The sequence below is a fragment of the Xiphias gladius genome, chromosome 2, assembly GCF_016859285.1.
Source record: "Xiphias gladius isolate SHS-SW01 ecotype Sanya breed wild chromosome 2, ASM1685928v1, whole genome shotgun sequence".
NCBI classification, from domain to species: Eukaryota; Metazoa; Chordata; class Actinopteri; order Istiophoriformes; family Xiphiidae; genus Xiphias; species Xiphias gladius.
In genome coordinates, this window is record NC_053401.1 from 6,758,211 (window position 1) to 6,777,451 (window position 19,241).

Below are 19,241 nucleotides of genomic sequence, written 5' to 3' on the forward strand. Positions count from 1 at the left end.
TCAGTTTTTCCTCTTTAATAAAATTGCAAAAAATTCTAAAATTCTGCTTTCACTTTGTCATTAGGGGGTATTGACTGTAGCTTAATGGGGGGAAAAATTAATTTTAAACAATTTTAGCATAAGGCTGCAACATAACAAAATGTGAAAAAAGTGAAGGGGTCTGAATACTTTCTGAAAGCACTTTATGTAAACTGAATAACCCCTACAACTGCTACAAGAGAACAGAGGGAGGTAGATGGAAACTTGCCCACATAACAAAGCAAATTGATTTTGCCTATAGACTCACCTCGACTGAATATATTGGAGCTAAAGTAGACGACACAGAAACCAGGGACTACAGCAAGAGCAAAATGTCTGCAGTTTACTATTGTCAAGTCAGCTGTCTTTGTTGCAATTATAGGATCTGGTTAGTGCACACACCCACACACACACACATCAATCAGAAAATGCTCCAGAGGGAACAGCCATACAAACAGCTTTTGTGCATATTACGAAAGTGTAAGTAACTGGATACAGGAGGATGCAAAGCTCTTTCAATTACTGTTTTATTAACGTGGGGTTTAAAAGACGATATTGAAACAACAGCTGGGGGGACCCAGAGACGGAGAGGGGATTTCTCTGGCATGACATCAGAATCACTGGCATAGATGGGGAATAATACTCAGTCCAACTGTGTATGTACAGACAACACACCAAGGCTGCACAGTCCTTCACATGAAGAGACAGGATAATAGTTTTAAGATCACAGCAGTTTATAGAAAATTTATATTATTATTCATAAGCAATATTTACACAGATAAATAGTTTTATATGATAAAACAAGGCTAAGTCTCTGTAGCCATGCTAGTAGCTCTGTGAGGCTGTACACCAGTGCTTTGAGCTAAATGCTAAAATCAGCATGCTAACATGCTAACATGCTGATGATTAACAGGTTCACAATCTTAGTTCCGTGTGTTAGCAACATTTACTAATTAGCACTAAACACAAAGTACAGCTGAGGCTGATGGGAATGTCATCAAAAAAAATAGTCAAAGAATGCCAAATAATCTCTGATTCAAGCCTCCCAGATAAGAGGATTTCCTGCTTGCCTTTGTCATATATCATTGAAAACAAAATATTTTTGGGTACTTGTACTTTTGTTCAACTAAAACAAGACGTCTGAAGATAGATTAATTGATAATGAAAATAATTGTTTATTGTATCCCTAAACCAAAGTATTGGGCAAATTAAAATGTTGGTCTGATCATGGCGCTACATGAAAAATCAGATCACCTAAGTTGGTACAGTTCATCCTGAGGGGAACCTGTATGTCTGTACCCAATTTCATGGCAATCCATCAAATAGTTTTGACAATTTTTTACACAAAACCTTATGGTGTCAGGGGGTCACCAGTCATTAGGTTTTATCCTCTGGGAAACATTAATGTCTGTGTAAAACTTTTTGCATATCCCTGTAGCAGATTTTGAGATATTTCACACCATAAGTGAATATTTTGACCTGTTGGTGCCACTACAGAAAAAGTCAGAGGTTCACCAAAGTCAGTAGGATTTGTCTTCTTGGGACCATGACTGTTTATACCAAATTTCATGGCAATCCATCTGACAGTTGTTGAGATATTTCACAGACTCCAACTCTACCCTAATGCACCTTACTTCACAGACAGACATCATAACTCATTCCAACCCTCAAACTACTTAACAGTTATGAGATCATTTTCTCAAGTAAAAAACTTTGCATTATTGAGCTGATAGCTCTGATGTGGTGTATTATAAAAAATTGAATTTCAATCCAAGGGATCAGGGGCTTGTAAAATAGTAAAGGTACCACCCTGAAACGAGCTTGGGGTTGAGATTTTTGCTGAACTAGCTTATGTATAATTCAACAGCCAAAAACTGCACTGGGTTATGCTCTTTTCTCTGCTGCTTTGTAAATTTGTGAAAAGCAGCAAATCCACTTGGAACCTGATACTAACAGACATTCACTGTTAGTAAAACATATGCAATAGCTGAACTGTATAAGAAATTTGCTCTGCTTCTTTCACTATTATTTTGTTAAGCTTTGACGTGCACTGGGAAGACAAAGTGCAGGCTGTCAGAAGGGAGTGTTGCCAGTAAAAATATCTTTTCAAGGGTACAGCTTGTGCACCTTGCAGAGAAAGATGTGTCTGCTGCTAAATTGGGCGTAGAGTGACTAAGGGGAAAAGAAGCAAGGCAGAGGTGACTTTTACGCTGGTTACAAATCCAACCAATGACACAGCAATTTTTATGTGTATTTCAGGAAGATATATATTTGAAAACATAAAGACCCATCTGTAATCAGATTGTTTGGCTGACTATCAGTAATGCATTAAGTATAACATCTAAGGCAGTTACAGTGAAAAAAAAATTGGTGTTTCTGACTATTCTGATTGTAATATAATAGACACATTATTGTAAATCGAGATTTCAGACACTTTTGAATCACCATTTTGCATCATCACAGACAGGTGTAGCACAGCACAACATTTTAAGGAGTTCTCGTTCTTGTTGAGTTGAGATTGCAACTTCATTGTGAACATAAGATTCTCTGAAAAACAGAAATCCGAACATCTGAAATTCCATGACAATTGTGCCATCTTCATCTGCTAATGAAGATCATTTGATATGATCAAAGGCTCCAGAACAGCTACTAATGGACCTTGTGGTGAAATTGTCCTGCCAACTGCTGGTCAAGAATGAACATTCAATCTTGACAAACTTAAGCACAAAGGCAACCTTTCCAACATCCTGTTCTGGTGCTAGGCCAAACTTTACCAACAAATAATATGCAAATAATAAGAACAAAGTCCTATCAGATGTTACCCACAACTATTTTTTTAGTGATCCGCCTGATCAGGGACCAAAACAATGTCATTTGACTAAATAAATTGCTTAAGGGAGCAGCAAAGAAGATCTGTGAGGCCTACTTTTCATTATTCAAATCACACCATGAAAGCAGAACAAAACATAATGGAAAAAGGCTTGGGCTTTGCATTGGAACAAGTGGTAAAGGCCACAGATGACATGCTCTCTGAATGATGTATTTTCCCTCACATCATGACCACTGATCTCCCTTTAAGTTTAGTAATCACATTCTCATCCCATGAGAACTGAAAGATGCGTAAATGTCGGCTCAACAAGATGTGATCAAACAGTTTCGTGAACATAAAATGGCAGCCTGTGTTACCCTGAAGAGTATGAGCTCAGCAGGACTGTCCATTAATGAAACCCTTAGCATGAGGTCCTAAAAACTGGCTGTCAGGACCCATTGTACTGCCAATTTTACAGAGCAGTTAATTGCATTTATCTGTTTATCTATCATCCAAACACCAGGGACTGGATTTACGGCCCATTGCTCCAAGATACATGAAGACCATTAATGTAATAGCACCTGCTAACAAATAACAAAGCAAAACAAAATATATCAAATGTAATTCTGTGTACAAGTAGAGCAAAAACTGATGAGATATTTATAAATGTGATAAATTATTAGACACAGACTCAGTTTTAAGGGAACTGTCTTCCTGAAAGATCCAATGAAATAATTTTCTTAGATGTATTCCAAATAAACTAGCAAATTTGTGTTGTTTTTTTCCCTCTGATGTACCAAATACAAGAAATTGGCTGAGGTTTGGTCAGTGCCACATCCTCACCATAACCAGCTGCTCCTTCGAGGCAAGAACTGGCAGACTTACTTGAGGCCATGAGGAAAGCTCTGTTTACGTGGCTGTCATGCTAAAAAGTCAGACAGTTTGGTTAATGGCTGTAGGAAGAGATAGAGATCAGGGGAGGTGTCAGCTGCTGAGTCGGCAGCCGACTCCCCTGGCTCCTCTTCCCTCTCTCCCAGGAACCCAACACCGAGCCAGGCCACCAGGACCGGGCAGGAGAATGTGAGGAATTCTCTCAACACATTTGTTCACTGCTTTGCACGTTCTCACTCTTATGGGATGTAAAGAGTGTGGCCAGCCCTGAGGATGGGACCACCTTGCTCCACAGGGAATGAGCGCAAGGGTGGGCAAGAGGCGGCAATGAGCGGAGGATCAAGGCAATTTGGCTGATGGGCAGAGGAGAGCGTCAGGAATGGCTCACTGCTGTGAGAGTGAGTCATCCTGGACAGAGCTGCTGTAATTCTGCCAGCACAACAAAGATCAGATCATTTATTTTTGTCACGGCCCCTGCTGGATGAAATCTAAACCCACAAGGAGTTGATCAAAGGTTTTGGGATGCTGCCTGTCCTGGAGAGCAACTAATAACAAATGACATTCAAGAATGATCGAGAAGAATGAGTGGCAAGTTTTAAACAGAGTCATCGACAAACTCTAAGACACCTTGTAAAGCCTTAAGTGATACTTGGAAGCAAAGTGATTCAAAAGATGCAGACACTATGATTACACGAAATTTCAGTTGACATAACTATAGTATAACTATAGCACTATTAGTATCATAGAAGGAAACAGATGTGCCCTTCTTCACTGAATTTCAGTTGGGTGCTCTGCCTAAAAGACAGAGCTGCAATGTGCTTGTGTCAGTTTGATTTTCACCCAATGGACTGATGAAGGCTTTATGAAAATGACCGAAATGCATCAGCAGTTTTGTCAGTCGATTAGTTTGAAGTACAAATTCACCAAAATGATCAAGACATTAGGTCATCCTTTTGATAACTTTTAATTTACCGCTGGCGTGCCGCTTTGTTTCTGAATTTGTTTTGGGTAAACAAACGTATGTTAATGTCTTTGCAACACTGAAAAGATCTGGTAGCCCAAAGCTGGTTGCAAGTGGCAGAACAAGTGTACAAAAAACAGTCTTTACTGGGTCAAAAGGCAGCAGTCTACGCATGAGCCTATGGTCTTCAGAACAGGTAAAAGCTGTCAAATGAGAATAAAGTCTGAAACACCACAGATGACCTGGCAGAGAGTGACTGATACCTAATTGAAAAAAAGGAGGGGCTATGTGACGAGCTGAGGTGGGAAACTCAGTCGTGATGGCTGGTGGGCACGTGTGGAATTACAGGAGAAGCCAGTATACAGAGATTAATGAGAACATAAATCATCATGTTAACTCATATTGTCTTGTCAGAGAATTTCAGAAATTCAGTAAATTTCAGCAACTTATACTTGGGGCATGGGGTCCGGGGAGCAGGAGACAGCAGGCCCTAATGGATCTTATTGGCCATTAATTTATTCCTTTGTTCAGTTTCACAGGTTGTATTTCACAGACTACAGTGGCCATTTAATTTATTTATAAAAAATTATATGACATTTGGCAGTGCTTGACAACAAATGTCCAATTTAACATTTGCTGAACATGATTGTGGTCTCAAAATATTTAGGGAACAAAGCAAAACCAAACTTAAGCAACTCTAATCATTTTATTCAGAGACAATGCAAAGCCTCTGCTTTTATCACATATGATGCACTGTAGCAATGTCCAGCACATATATCCTGTATCTGTATTGTCCTCACACAACAGGAGAATGGTTGACAGTTCCTTGGACTTCAAATTCATGCATTCATGGATTAGATTATTGGATTAGGGTGATGATTAGTTTAAAGCCTGTCTGATCATGCCTCCACTGTCAGTGCTCTAATGAACACAAAGCTGTGTCTAGCGGCAGCATAGCATTGCTGTTACCAGGGGATTGATCTCAGCATTGTTACTGAAACATGGAATGATGACTGAAAACTACCAAAAACTACCAGAAAAAGCCCACTTTGAACTGGGAATTTCATTTTTAATGTAGAAAAGGACTCTAGCTGCACATCAATGGAGTTCCCATCCTTCTCGCTCTTACATGTGGACATCGCCCTCTGGTGTCAAACAGATGTTAAGATATTCAGTGCCTGTCCGGGATAATAACTCACTGCATTGCACCATTGGGACACTGGCATGCCATGTGGTTTGACTGGGGTCAGTGTCACTTTACTTTGAATAAAACTTGTGAGAAGAACATTTTAGGTTAAGAATTCTCTGCATAACATATACACTAAAATATTATTAACTGAATGTTTACAAAAGCACATTAGCTTCATCAGATGCATAATGTGCTGTCCAAGTGCTCAGCTAAACATTGTAAAGAAAACTGTGTCATCCCCTGCATTGCAGGTAGTGGCTCTCAGTGGAATATCAAAATAAAATAGAATAAAGTCAGGACATTATTTGATGACTAATGGTCGTGGTAATGGATGACTATTGATTATAGTGAGTTTCTTCCGTTGTGTTTGGCTCACTGACTAATCACTTCTCGGTAATTTTACAGTGAAAAGTTGTGAGTATTTTTTACTAACTGAGAAAGAATACTTGTTCATTGAGCAGTATGACTGTGAGGAAACTAGAGCCCCTGGCATTGCCACAGTATGTGTACTGAGTACCTGCTGCTGTCAAAAGTATGTGGACAGTTATTGGTTATTAAAGATGGCTGTTTGTTTTGCACAGCACAAGGGAGCAGTGTACTTAATGGAAAATGCACAACAGAGAATCTGATCCAGCTGATCTGTCAACAAAAGAGGCAGCAGTGAGTGCAGTGCATCCCAGGCATGGCGAGACATAAGTCACTGTGGTCTCATGTGCTTGTGTCCTTTTCCCTGTGACCTCCCTGTTAAAAGGTCACCCTAATGAGACTGCTCCCCGGGTGCCCTTCAAGTGCCACGCTGGAGTGCAGGAAACAATGCTGCCTTACAGATGCTATTTTGAATGGTGTCACAGTGTAAAACTGGCAGTGCTGAATTATTGCCGGCCCTTTGATGCTGTTTATATCCCTGCCGTCTTGTCAACACATATAATCATACTGCAGATTCCTGCTCCAGGGCCTGATATTGCAAATAACGCTGTCCAAAAACACAAGCAGTAACGTCTTGTCATGATGATTCAGCACATAAGTATTTGTAAAAGCCTCAATTTTTTTTCATTGACTTTTGCACTACTCTAGTACTACCTTTATGTAGTTTATGTGTTACTGTTTTGCTCTAGCCCAGTAGTATTTAAACTGGGGTCAGGACACACAAGCAGTAAATTTGAGGGGGTCACCAGATGATTGAAAAAGCACTCCACTGATTTACCTTGTACTCCTATAACATTGTCAGAATCAACATAGACAGTTTTTAAAAAAGCCTCAAAATCGATGCAGCAGAGCCATTGTCTTTTTGTATTTCACACATTCTTCCTCCTTGTCAAAACCTTTTGCTTCATACAAATGACACAAATCCAAGAAGAAAACGCAAAGTCACACTAATGCTGCTTTCATGTCCTAACAAAATTATCATAATTATCAGTTTCCAAATGGTAAATAGCGTTCATGTCAACATCCAAATCGTAATAACAAGAGGAAAACGGGAAAACTGAAAGCTCCAATATGCCCGACTTGGCACTTGATAACATGGACGTCTCACATCAGCCAAAAGCCATCTTTCAGTGTTATTATTGTAATTAAACCCAGATTTAATAGATATGGTGTATATTATGAGCACACACTATTTTAATTCTCCCACTACCTACTCTTCATCCACATGACCATCTTGATCCCATATGAAGTGAATGCAGCATAAGCTGTGATGTGGGGTCACATTCATTTTAAGGGGTCACAAGCCAATAAGGTTGAGAACCACTGCTCTAGCCTACTTTAAATACCTTTAACTCTAGAAGACCAAAACTCCCTTTGACTGCCTGTAACCTGCAAGACATCAAACAATCAAAACATATGCAAACAGTCATATGCATAAGTGAAATCAATTTTTGTATTACTGTGTGTTATGTTGGTCTTCCATAAAAGCACTTGTGCAGTCACAAGCCCACACTTCCTAAAATCTCTTTGTGATTGTTCCTCTCTGGCCTTGCAATTAGCTTCGTGGCTGCCGCGTGTGTACTCCAAAAAAAAAAATGTCCGCGAAAGCATGCACTTAAGAAGACGAGGTCTCAGAAAACAAACTCCGGAAGCCACTGATTGACAGATCTGTCTGCCCCCTCTGGTTCCCTGGCTAAAGCCGTGGCTGCTGTGGCTGTGCTGTGGTTGCCACTGGTCCATGCCTGAAGACATCTGATGCAAGGCCATTTCTAGGTTACAATAACAACACCACACTGACACAATTACAATGCCGGATATCCGAAACACTTAGGAGCTCATCAAGCCATATTTAGTTTTTAGGCTTGTAAATAACTGCTGGCCCCCACCAATTAATTTTTTCTTTTACAGAGTATTTTGCCCCCATGAAGAGCTAAAAATACTTATAGCTTGCAGCTTAAAATCACACAGTTTATGAGTAGCAAAATAGAACAAAAATCCTCCACAGCAGTCTTGTATCTTATTTGTGCACGACAATTTTCTGCAACTTACCTAAAATATCTGAATAGTAAAGAAGCAATCTATTTTTTCTTTACCCTGCGTGGAATGTAAATAACAACACTGCAGTCTCTGCCTGCGGAACAACCATACAAGGACAACGGCGCTGGACCGAGAGAGCCCCACACAAACTACCACTCTGAGATGCTGTACAGTACATAATGATGGCATTCACATCAGTGGTTGAGGGGGAAAACTGCCTCCTGACCACTTCCAACTAACAAACTCAAATTAAGACCACTGATGACCTCACGACTGCCAACTACGCTAGTAAATCCAGCTGGATGTCTAATTCCAAAACAGTCTGGTAACACTGCGTGCCGGTGCCATGGATAGAAATCACAGTTATGCATTTGTTAAACATCTCAGCCTATTAAAAGCTTTCACAGTTTGATAATTTGAAGTAACAAGGCTAATTAAATATTTCGCATATACGGTCTATGGTAACACCCAACAGTTGTTTTAAATTGTATTTCAGTGCCTTTTTGTTGCTTATCTCTTAAGTTTCATGACAGTTGTGAGTGAAACCTCTACCTTACATTATAATATCGAGCACTTTCCAAAACCCATGTTATAAAGTGTTTCACACAAGGCAGCAAATAAACACGGTATAAAAGTTATTCAAATGGGAAAATTTAAGGTGACAAAAGAATTTAACCAAAAGTCAAAGATCTCTAATGTTCACAGTAATGACCAGTTAAATGACCATGAGCTATAGAAACAGATAGATAAAATGGTTTCCCTGAAGAGAAAACACTTTATCATTTAAGAGCAACATTTTTTAGTTAAATGTCATGCATTTCTAATGAGGTTGAATGATTAGGAAAAAAAAGTTGTGTTTTAGGAAGGGAGCCTTTTTTTTGAGACAGATTTAATTTGTAGAGCTTGGAAGAGGAGACTGAGTCCTTTGTTTGCAATGTGATGTTATGGATTTCAAAATATTATACTTGAGCACCTTAAATGCTACCTGTAATTATTTTTCCTTAATGTGTACCCACTGTTCTGTGTATGTAAACTGTGATTGTTGTGAAATTGTGTGTGTTTTGTCCATGCTCATTATGCATTTATTTTCCTGTGCACAGGTCTTTCTTGAAAAAGAGATTTTGATCCCAATTTACTACCCCTTTAAATAAAGGATTAAATAAATATGAAAGAAGTTATGTTCTTGTCTGACACACGTTTCACCACTGCAACAGTATTTCTGGAGTCCATGTGGGCTGGGCACGTGTATGTGCACGACACAATAAGTAATACAACTAGCTGACTAACTTGAACCAATTTCAGTAATATAAGAGTTAAGAAATAAAGAAACAATTGAAGTAAAATCCATAAAAAACTTAGAATGAGCTCTCCGATAAAAGCATGTTTTAAGAAGTGATTTAAAAGATGACATTACAGACCAACAGCGTCTCATTATTTTCTTACTATAATAATTTCAGGCTTAGGTATTTAATTTTTATTAAGCTTCTTTGAACCAACAATACTCTGAGAATCATTCACTGGTACAACACTGAGGACAAATGTACATGAACCAAATGCACAATATGCACATTTGGTTAAAGGTTTGGGTACATTTATCATCATATACCTAAATATTTTTAACTCAGGACAATTTTCAGTACTTAACCTTTACTAGCATCACAATCTGGGAGGGTATTTCTACTTTTAGTTTCATGAAGAATATATGTACTACATTCTGTCCTCCACAAGTGGGTCACGTGACTTTGTTTGGGAACATACAGTATAAAAGTGGAGGCAGTGCAATTTTCATCCCAGCAACATAAATCTAAATCATTTCCTGTAGTTAAAAAGAGATGTATATATTGAAAAGTGCCAGATAAATGAGACTGTCATCTCATGATTGCCTTAAATGTAGTGAAGGTAGGTTTATGATTAATCAGGTGGTTAAAAAGTCACCTGTTGTTACATATAAACATCTATATGTGTGAATGGAAGCGTGATGTTGTGACCGCAGTGTTTGCATGACTGGATCTGATATTTTGGTCATGGCTGTAGGCAGCGCTGGAGGAGTTTAGGAATGTGTGACCACAAGGCCCGTTGGCCCCACAGCTGCAAGTCTTCCTCCCTTGTCTGGGTACGAAGACACGGACCATCACATCCCTGAACGTCTCCTCCAGGTCCACTTTGTGACAAACCGCAGCCGACAGCCGCCCACTCACAAACAGGAAAATGACAACCCTCGAGACGACTGTTACTCTCTTAGAAGTGCAGTAAAAATGGAGCGATTTCCCTTTCACTGCACTTCAGAGGGGGCCGTGATTGCTTCCGCCCTGAGTGTGGGCGTCTGGGCGGCTGAGGACATGTCAGGTTCATGTCAATCAGCAGGTCAGACTCTTTTACCTCTCTGATCTGAGGGCCTGACGCTTTAGACTCCTACTGCCATCTGCTGGACTGCTGGCTGCATGGCTGAACTCACTATGGCCTGCAACTGGAGGAAAGTTAACATTTCATTGATATTTTATTATTCTATCTGTTCAGTCCATTTAAAATATTAATGATAACATGATGTTTAATCAATCCGCCAAAATTGGCCAGAGCAATGTATTTCCAAATGCACATGAGACTGATTTTTAAATATATTTTTGACACGACAGTCGATAGACATTCTTAATCTGCTATTTTGACCCCTCAATATACTGTATAGTTTGAATAATGAAAATGCATTATTTTTCTTTTTAAAACATCAGAATCTCCAAACATACAGTACTTTTAAGTAATGATGTTTATTTTTTCAGTCTTGGCCCCCGCACACCTACATGTTAGCTCGTGCAAACTTAGTTTTGGCAGCCTGGTGATATAGGTGTGGGATAAATAACTAATTCAGACTCTCATTGGCAAGCAGTGTCTCAAAATATCCCCTTTTTTTACTGGCAGGAGAGAATATTTACTCGGAAGAACAGAGAGCACAGAGACACTGGGTGGCAGATAACATTTTGTTGTCCTCACCATTAATTTACTGAAATAATTTCTGTGATAAAGTAATGTTAGTTTCATACATGAAATTAACGTTAACCATGTATTTAAAGTCGAGCTTAACTGCTACTAAAATTTTGAGGCTGATACTGATATTGATCTTTAAGAACTGAAAAAAAATCTATAAGCAATGTATCAGCAGTTTCTTTTTAAATAAATGAATAACATAAACATTTGACCTTAAATTTGGTTATTAAAGAATTGTGACCAAGAAATGCATTGAGTGTGACATTCTACAGATGAAAAATAAACTTGTGTGTACTCTCTGCTGGACAAATTGTGTATTGAAGACACTAATATTGATGCTAATATTGGTTGACATTATCGGTCGGACGCTAATGTAAAGTAAGCTGTGGTCAGGTCAGTGCTTCAGAATATGCTGCTGAATGTCTAAAAAGGCAGTTTTTGTCGTGTTTTGCTTCAGGCATACTACAAAAACAAGGATTCAGCTGCTACACAGATATTGTTCAAATTTCTAGATCTAAAACTATTAATCAGTTAGTCAACAGAAAATTGATCAGCAACAATTGTGATTATAAATCAAACATTTCATTTTTAGACACAAATTTTCAGGTTTCAGGCAAATACAAATCTTTCTGCTTTGTGATGGGCATTTTTCAACATTCTGATACATTTTATACACCAAACTATTAAATGATTAATCAATAAATTATTGAGTAGATAAAGTAATATCTAATAAAGTTTATTCATATTGCACTAAGCAAATTCAGTGATTACAAAGTGCTTTAGAGGTGAAATAATTAGTCGATTAATAGATTAGTAGATTGACAGAAAAATAATTGGTAACTATTTTGATTATCGATTAATCATTTCAGTCATTTTTCAAGCAAAAATAGTGCAAAAAATCCCAAATATTTGCAGGATTCAGACTCTAAAAAGACAAGATTTGCCCATTCTTCACCATACATAATTGTAAACATTGATTTGGGGTTTTTTTGGACTTCTGACATTTGAGAACGTCACCATCAGATCAGTCAAATTCTTCTTACAATTTTTTGTTGTTCGATCGTTAAAATAATTGTTAGTCTCACCCTAGAGAACTCTACAAAGGGGAGACATAAAGCAATAAAATAATTCAAGTGAAAGCTGTGAAAATTTAAGATATAACATTTAGTAATAAAATAATTTCAAGATTAACAGATAATGAAAATAACCATTATCATTAGTTGCAGTCCTTCAGCTTTCACTAAGGTGATTTTTCGTATTTTGTAGGGATTTTTAATTGTACTTGTGGTGTAGCAGTCATGGCAATTGATTGTTGTTCTATGCCACAAATTTAATTTAAACCGGTTAGTTGTTAGTGGGTGAATTAACAAAGTGGTTCACTATCTTTAATACTGGCATTCCGGTCTGTTATAATACGTGTTGGCAGAAATACTCAGAACTAATACTTAAGGAGAAACAGCAATAACTCAGTGCAGAAATACTGTGTCACAAATAGAAGTCATGCATTCAAATGTTTGCTTAAGTGGAAGTACATAAGTAATAGCATTTAAATATACTTCAAGTACTAAAATTAAAAGTACTTGTTGGACCATTTTAGAATAATATATATTGTATTAATTGATTATGATTATTCATGTATTATGTAAGCATTATTTTAATGTTGCAGCTTGAAAAGTTGGAGTTAATTTTAACTACTTTACATGTTGTTGGGTAGCTTTATAATATATATATTTCTTTTTTAATCATCTAAATCTGCAAAGTAGCTATCTAGTACTTGTAAAATAAATGTAGTGGAGTTACAAGTACAATACTTCCCTTTTGAAATGTAATGGAGTAGACTATAAAGTAGCATTAAATGGAATTACTCAAGCACTTCAAAACTATACTTAAGTACATTACTTGAGTAAATGTACTTACTTTTCCACCACTGGTTATAATCTCCCCGTCATTGTCACTTATATTTATATTAAAATTCCCTTTATCTGTATGGGATTTATTGATGATTCCTTTTAGGCTTATACTTATAGTGAGTTTATTCACCTCTGGGTCCCAATCCCAAATTTTACCTAGGGCCTCAAAAAGTGGCGGGCTGGCCCTGGTGGGCCTATTCACAGCCACAACATGGCAACATTTATGATATTAACGATATTATTATTAACACAAAATAACTATTAAGCCCCAATATACCTACATATATACACACAAATTACCTTCAGAGAGTAACGTTTGTCTCGAAATTTCAAAATCTCACTCTAAAGGCATTTTAGACGTAATTCGGCAAGCTACACCAAGGTATTTTACAGAAGCAGATTCGACACATTAGCTTTTTCAATACCTGTTGTTTAACTGTCCCTTTTGAAAATACGACAATTTAACCATTTTCTGTGCCAGTCTTAGTACGTGTTTTTTTTAGGAGAGCTACAAAGATAATATAGGACTTTTTTCTTTTCAAACGAATCAGCTGCCGGTATTCGTCAAATCGGTCAACAAAACGTCACTTCTCCTCGGTTAAGGCGGGCTGCTCGAAAGCACGGGAGAGGGGTTTCTGTTGACTTTTGTGCAACAAAAATAATAATACAGTGGTTTAACGTGTTTTTTTCGCTATAATAGATCTATTTTACTTGCTGAATAATCGGCCGCATGTTTGCTTTTAAAACTATCGACGATTAAAGCTAGGTTAACGTCTCCAGCTAGCAAACACAAGCTTCTGTTTTCACTGGAGACATTCGTGTTGATGTGGCAGCTAATGTAACGTTAATGTGGTTATTGTTGGCTGGCTAAAAAACGTTATCACTTCTTTAATTAAAAAAAAAAAGTATGGACCGACCATCGAGGTTTGTAAACCTTTTGTTTCAGTCCTAATTCATGGTGCCAGTATGCCTACTGTCGTCTCTTGAATGCTAACACGTTTTTTTTTTAATTGTTGACACGCAGGAAGACAAAGACTGTTAATTATTGTGAAACCAAAGACTTTGATGATGGTGAGTTAAATTACACAGCCCCTTTTAATCTACGAGCGCTACAAATAACAGCCCAGACTATAGAAATACAGTTGTATAGCATTTCTGTGTGCTGGAATAACCCTGTTCTCCCATAGCATTTCACTGAAGTGTTGTCATACATCACAGCTGAGTACTATGAATATCTGGTGTAGATACTTTATACTTAAATGTGCCTGCCATTCAATGTGTTGGTGTTAATGTTTCACTAAAAACATTCCCGAGCTGACTAGGCCTTGGTTTGATCTTTAAAGTCTGACACACATAATTCTTTCATGCATACAAACTTAGCCTAACCATCTGAATTTGTAGCCAAAGCTTCTTTCCCTCAATACCTGTCCACTTAAAAACAGACAGCCATCACCTAAAATACATATGTTATTACTTGTTAACCTCTCCAATGTCGTGTGGACCCTTCAAGGATTCACACATGCCATTTGTAAGTAGGAAGCAAAAGTGCTGTAAGAACAGAAAGACTAAGAAGACGTAACCAACGTATGTTTTAACATTTTAGCACAGTTGACAGCTCCGTGCTAATGAGTGGGTCAGCATACTTAAGCTGGATCATTCACATTAGGCTGTAATATCAGCTGTTCTATGCACAGTCAGCACATTTCGGCCACCATGTGGCCAGATTCACTGTAACCAGTCTGAACTGCTTATTAGAGACAGGAGAAATTTAAGCATTTTATTTAAAGTGGTGCCAGTAATTATAGCTCATTTTCAGGGGACTCGAGATTCCCATAGATAGGAAGTGGTTAGTGCTCTCGCCACTAACATACAGTATCTCCATGTTCTGTCTTCATGTTGTGACAGATGAGGATTTTGCCTGTGTGAAGGCTCCACCCAGCAAAAAGGCCAGGGAAGATGTGAAACAGGAGCACAATAAATCATCAAGCAAATCCTCCAGTCAAGAGACCGACTCACAGTCCACACTGAGCCAGAATAGCAGGTGGGTCACAAATGAATGTGACACAGTACACCATGTATACAATAAAATGATTAAGATGATGATGATCTGCATCAGCTCAGAATGTGAGAACTGTATATGAGTTTTACAACCTTGTAAGGTAAAGAATCATATTCCAAAGAGACATAGTATTGTGAAAGATTGATAGTCCCGTATCAATTTTGGCAGATTTCCTGATGGATTTTCATAGTATGCCTTTAACTTTTCATTTGTTTTTTTTTTCCTCTCCATAGGGGACCGTTGGATCAGAAGTTGTATGAACGAGATCTAGACGCAGCCATTACGCTTTCCTTGCTCAATAATGCCGAGCGGATAAAGGACCAGTCACCCGCCAGTAAAGGTATGCTGTGTCTTTTAAAGGTTGAGATTTAATTGTATGCTATTAAGGTGTTTACAGCAAAGATATTTCTGTTAAATTTCTCTAGGAGTCCTCAAGCTTCAACTTCGAGTAAATGAAAACACAGATCCCTCTTCACTGCACCTGTCGAACTGCAGTGTGGATGGTGCAGTTTTGGGTAAATTCCCCTTATTTTTGTCCACTTTACACCTTCCCTCTTGTATTACACATTAGAGGGTGACACAGGAATGGATTTTCACTATTGTCCCATCCCAGCCCACATACATATTCTGACCTGTCCCAATCCCATGACAGAATTTTAAGAGGAAAAAAAATTCTGTTGGGATTGGGACGGGATGGGCAACGCAATGAAGAGGTGATTTTGAGCTGCATTTCGCCACCACCTGCTTTACAAGTGTATCTCTGAAGGCCACTTGTCCCTGAGTCAGTGGTGTAATTGATAACTACTTTACACGTCTTGACAAACGGCGTACAGAGTTTTAACATCGCCACTCCTGACTCTTAGGAACTTTTTTTAAAACTTTAGACTTGCCCGAAAGCTCAGTCAGCGTGATACATGGATCATTGTTCTTTATTCTGCGTTGCAACGCTGTCGTCCCCCAATCTGACTCCGACTCTATGTTGTCATTGGCTTTTTTTTTTTCTTCTTTTTTCTTTTTTCTGTGCCTGCACTATTCATCATCAGTCCATACATGTCATTCATTGGTCAGGTGGTGGCCTGCAACCAACCAGCAACCAGCCACCAGAGCAGACAGGAGAGAATAAACGGAATAAAGACAACAGAATGACTAGCATTATGTTAAAAATAAAGAAAATAATGTTTACTCATATTAGAACTGCATATTTATATTTAAACTATTGTTGTGATGATTCCCACCTTGCCTGCTCCTGTTCACTTTTTCCTGTCTCATCCCTGTCATGTGATGAATAGTGAAATTGACTCCCATGCCGTGGGAATCCCACACAAATCCCATGACCCATAGGATTCCCAAAAAATGTCACCCTCTATTACACATATAAGTTCCTCATACTTGCCAAATACATCATCATCGTCATCCATCATACTTGAACCTAAAATGATTGATAAGCATAGAAAAGATATGAAAGGTTTCTGACGGTGTTAGAATTTGTTTTCTTCAGGCCTGGATGAAATCACATCCGAGAAAGGGTTACCTGCCCCATCCAGACAGAGAAAAGCTGCCACTGAGGAGCAGAGGAAAAAGCTGAAGGAAGAAGATGAGGAATATCAACCCAAACTGACACCAGGTTATAACTTTTTCATCCCTCCAGGAGAAGGTGGTTTCTGTTTTTCTGACTATTTTTTTTTTTTTTGTGTCACTAAAATAACAATGCCATTTCCAGATTCAGAAAGCGATGAAGATTTCAGTGAAGCGGAGGAGAGAGAAGATGAGGAATTCACTGTGAAGAAAGTCAGGAAGACTAAAAAGAAGGAGAAAGTCACCAGGAATGAGAAGACCAAATCGCCTCCCGCCTCTAAAAAAGAAAAGCAACCGTCAAAGACATCAAAGTCTAAATCACAGGCAGAAGGTGGGTTCTTAAGATTCAAAGAAAATTCAGCCTTTTGCCGTAATTGTAATTATAGATGGTCCAGATGATTATTAGCACAACTTCTTTGTTTCACAGCAGCTTCCACACCAATGAGAACCCCCCCAACAGCCAAACCTGCACCCAAAAGACCTGCTTCATCCTCCACAGTTACTACATCTAAACCTGCAGTATCTCTGAGTCCAGCAGGGGGCAGAATACCCAAGTGGACCCCACCAGGTGCAGAATGAGTGAACAACAGCTATGATACTTAAATATAAACCTTCAGAGGCATTTACTGTATGTGGCACTAAATTGAGCTCTAAAGTTAGTACTTTTTCCTTCCCAGGCCAAATTGGTAAAAGCCCTACCTTGTCCCAGAATCCAGCAGTGAAGTCTCCAGGTCAGGGTCTGCGGCTCGGACTGTCTCGTCTTGTCAGAGTCAAACCTCTTCACCCCAGTGTTGCAAGTCACTGACTGAACTGTTCACCTGTCCATGTCTGTGTCAGTGTCTGTCGCCAATTCTTGTTTTCCTTTTAGCTTTATCACGTCTTTGAAAAAGTTGCTTGTATATACTCATTTCTGTTTTTCTTGATTTTTGCTACAATACATATGACCTGATTTCCAGCAGGGTATATTTTCACATGACTCTTTCAGCTTTGGTCACACACGCTACCCCTTGATCTATCATTTTTGCCCTAAGTGAAAAGGTCAGGGAACAGTGATAGGGTGTTTTCGTGGCTGACTTCAGTGACATAAGTCACGTTTGTCTTACCGTCATCAGATTTCTTTGGTCTTCCCCATGTGAGTTCAAGTCTCAGATTCAGGAAAATACTGTTGTTGGTGTTTGTGTTATGTGGAAAAGTGTGAATTGTCCCTTTCTTTTTTTTCATTGTTCTTGGTCTTATTTAACTCATCTTTCTACCATTCAAAAATTAATTTTCCAATTTTTTCCAATTGTATATTGTGTATATAAAATAAAATTTAAGGCAGATTAATTTTTTTTAAGCTATGCCTACACACCAGGAAGTATAACATACATTTTAAAATGAGTACGAGCTGCTGATGAGACAGATGACATTATCTTACAGTAATAGTGAGGTAATATAATAAATGGAATTTGCTACTATACTGTGTTGGCTTGCTTAACTTTTCAGTCTGCTGCAATTTGTCTCATACACGTGTTTCTCATTCACAGATAACAGATTGGTTCAGGAATAGTCCGTAATGTAAGGCTGCATTTGAGTGAAGTCTCCAGGTAACAAAATCTAAAAGCAAAAGCTCCCTTTTTAAAAAAAATGTTTTTAACACTTTGTTTTTGTACAGATTTTAAAAAATGAGATGATATGTGCTGATTAGTGCAATTTACAGGTACTGGTAAGGGCGTTTTGTTACTGATGGACAGAGCCAAGTTAGCTGTTTTCCAGTCTTTATGCTAAACTAAGCTAACTGTCTCCTGGCTGTGGCTGTGAGCAGTAGCAGTAAAAGTGAAGAAATGTAAGGTCTACTTTAATCTTTGCTTTTATCCGTATGATAACTACAGGCACTTAAATCATTAGTCTGTAATCCAAAATATAATATCAGCCCAGATCCCCTATTGTTAGTGTTTGATAGGGTCATTTCAGTATATTTTTTTTTTACCACATATAGTGGCCCTTGGTGGCTTTTTCACATATATTATTTTAGACAGAAATGGGAACAATGGAAACTCTATCTTACATCTGAACACACAAAGCAGGAAGAAACCTCCAAAAACCAGCACGCAGGGCTCCTCACTTAACCTAATCTGCTTTAATGTTCACCAGTTTGCCTACGAACACAATACTGTCCTTGTAGTGGATTGATCAAGTTAAAGGAGGGGTTTCTGGGTTATGTTTGCTTAAGTCAGAACAGGTTTGAATTGCAGGAATTTACAGGAATTCTTTATTACGTGAATTCAGGAAATAATTCTGGACGCAATATTATGCAGGACAATGACACATAGTGTTCCACAAAGCAAATAAATGGGTTTCTAAACCTTTAATCTTGCCTGGAAAAATAAATGATCTATTAATGTTTA

General features: G+C 38.3%; 1 protein-coding gene across 5 annotated transcripts; it reads left to right on the forward strand.

Annotated features, from left to right (window-relative positions):
• Window positions 1-13,788: 13,788 nt before the first annotated feature.
• On the forward strand, window positions 13,789-18,303 carry rad51ap1 (RAD51 associated protein 1). 5 transcript variants are annotated; one of them, XM_040147854.1, is made up of 9 exons: window positions 13,789-14,144; window positions 14,245-14,291; window positions 15,126-15,261; window positions 15,513-15,619; window positions 15,705-15,794; window positions 16,778-16,933; window positions 17,006-17,185; window positions 17,282-17,422; window positions 17,532-18,303. In XM_040147854.1, exons 1-9 carry the CDS (start codon window positions 14,128-14,130, stop codon window positions 17,657-17,659), a joined length of 1,002 nt encoding a protein of 333 aa, XP_040003788.1. In that variant the 5' UTR covers window positions 13,789-14,127; the 3' UTR covers window positions 17,660-18,303. The 5 variants fall into 5 exon arrangements, with proteins under 5 accessions (XP_040003788.1, XP_040003797.1, XP_040003808.1 ...); XM_040147863.1 differs by having other exon boundaries at window positions 17,285-17,422; XM_040147874.1 differs by having other exon boundaries at window positions 16,778-16,903; window positions 17,000-17,185.
• Window positions 18,304-19,241: the final 938 nt, after the last annotated feature.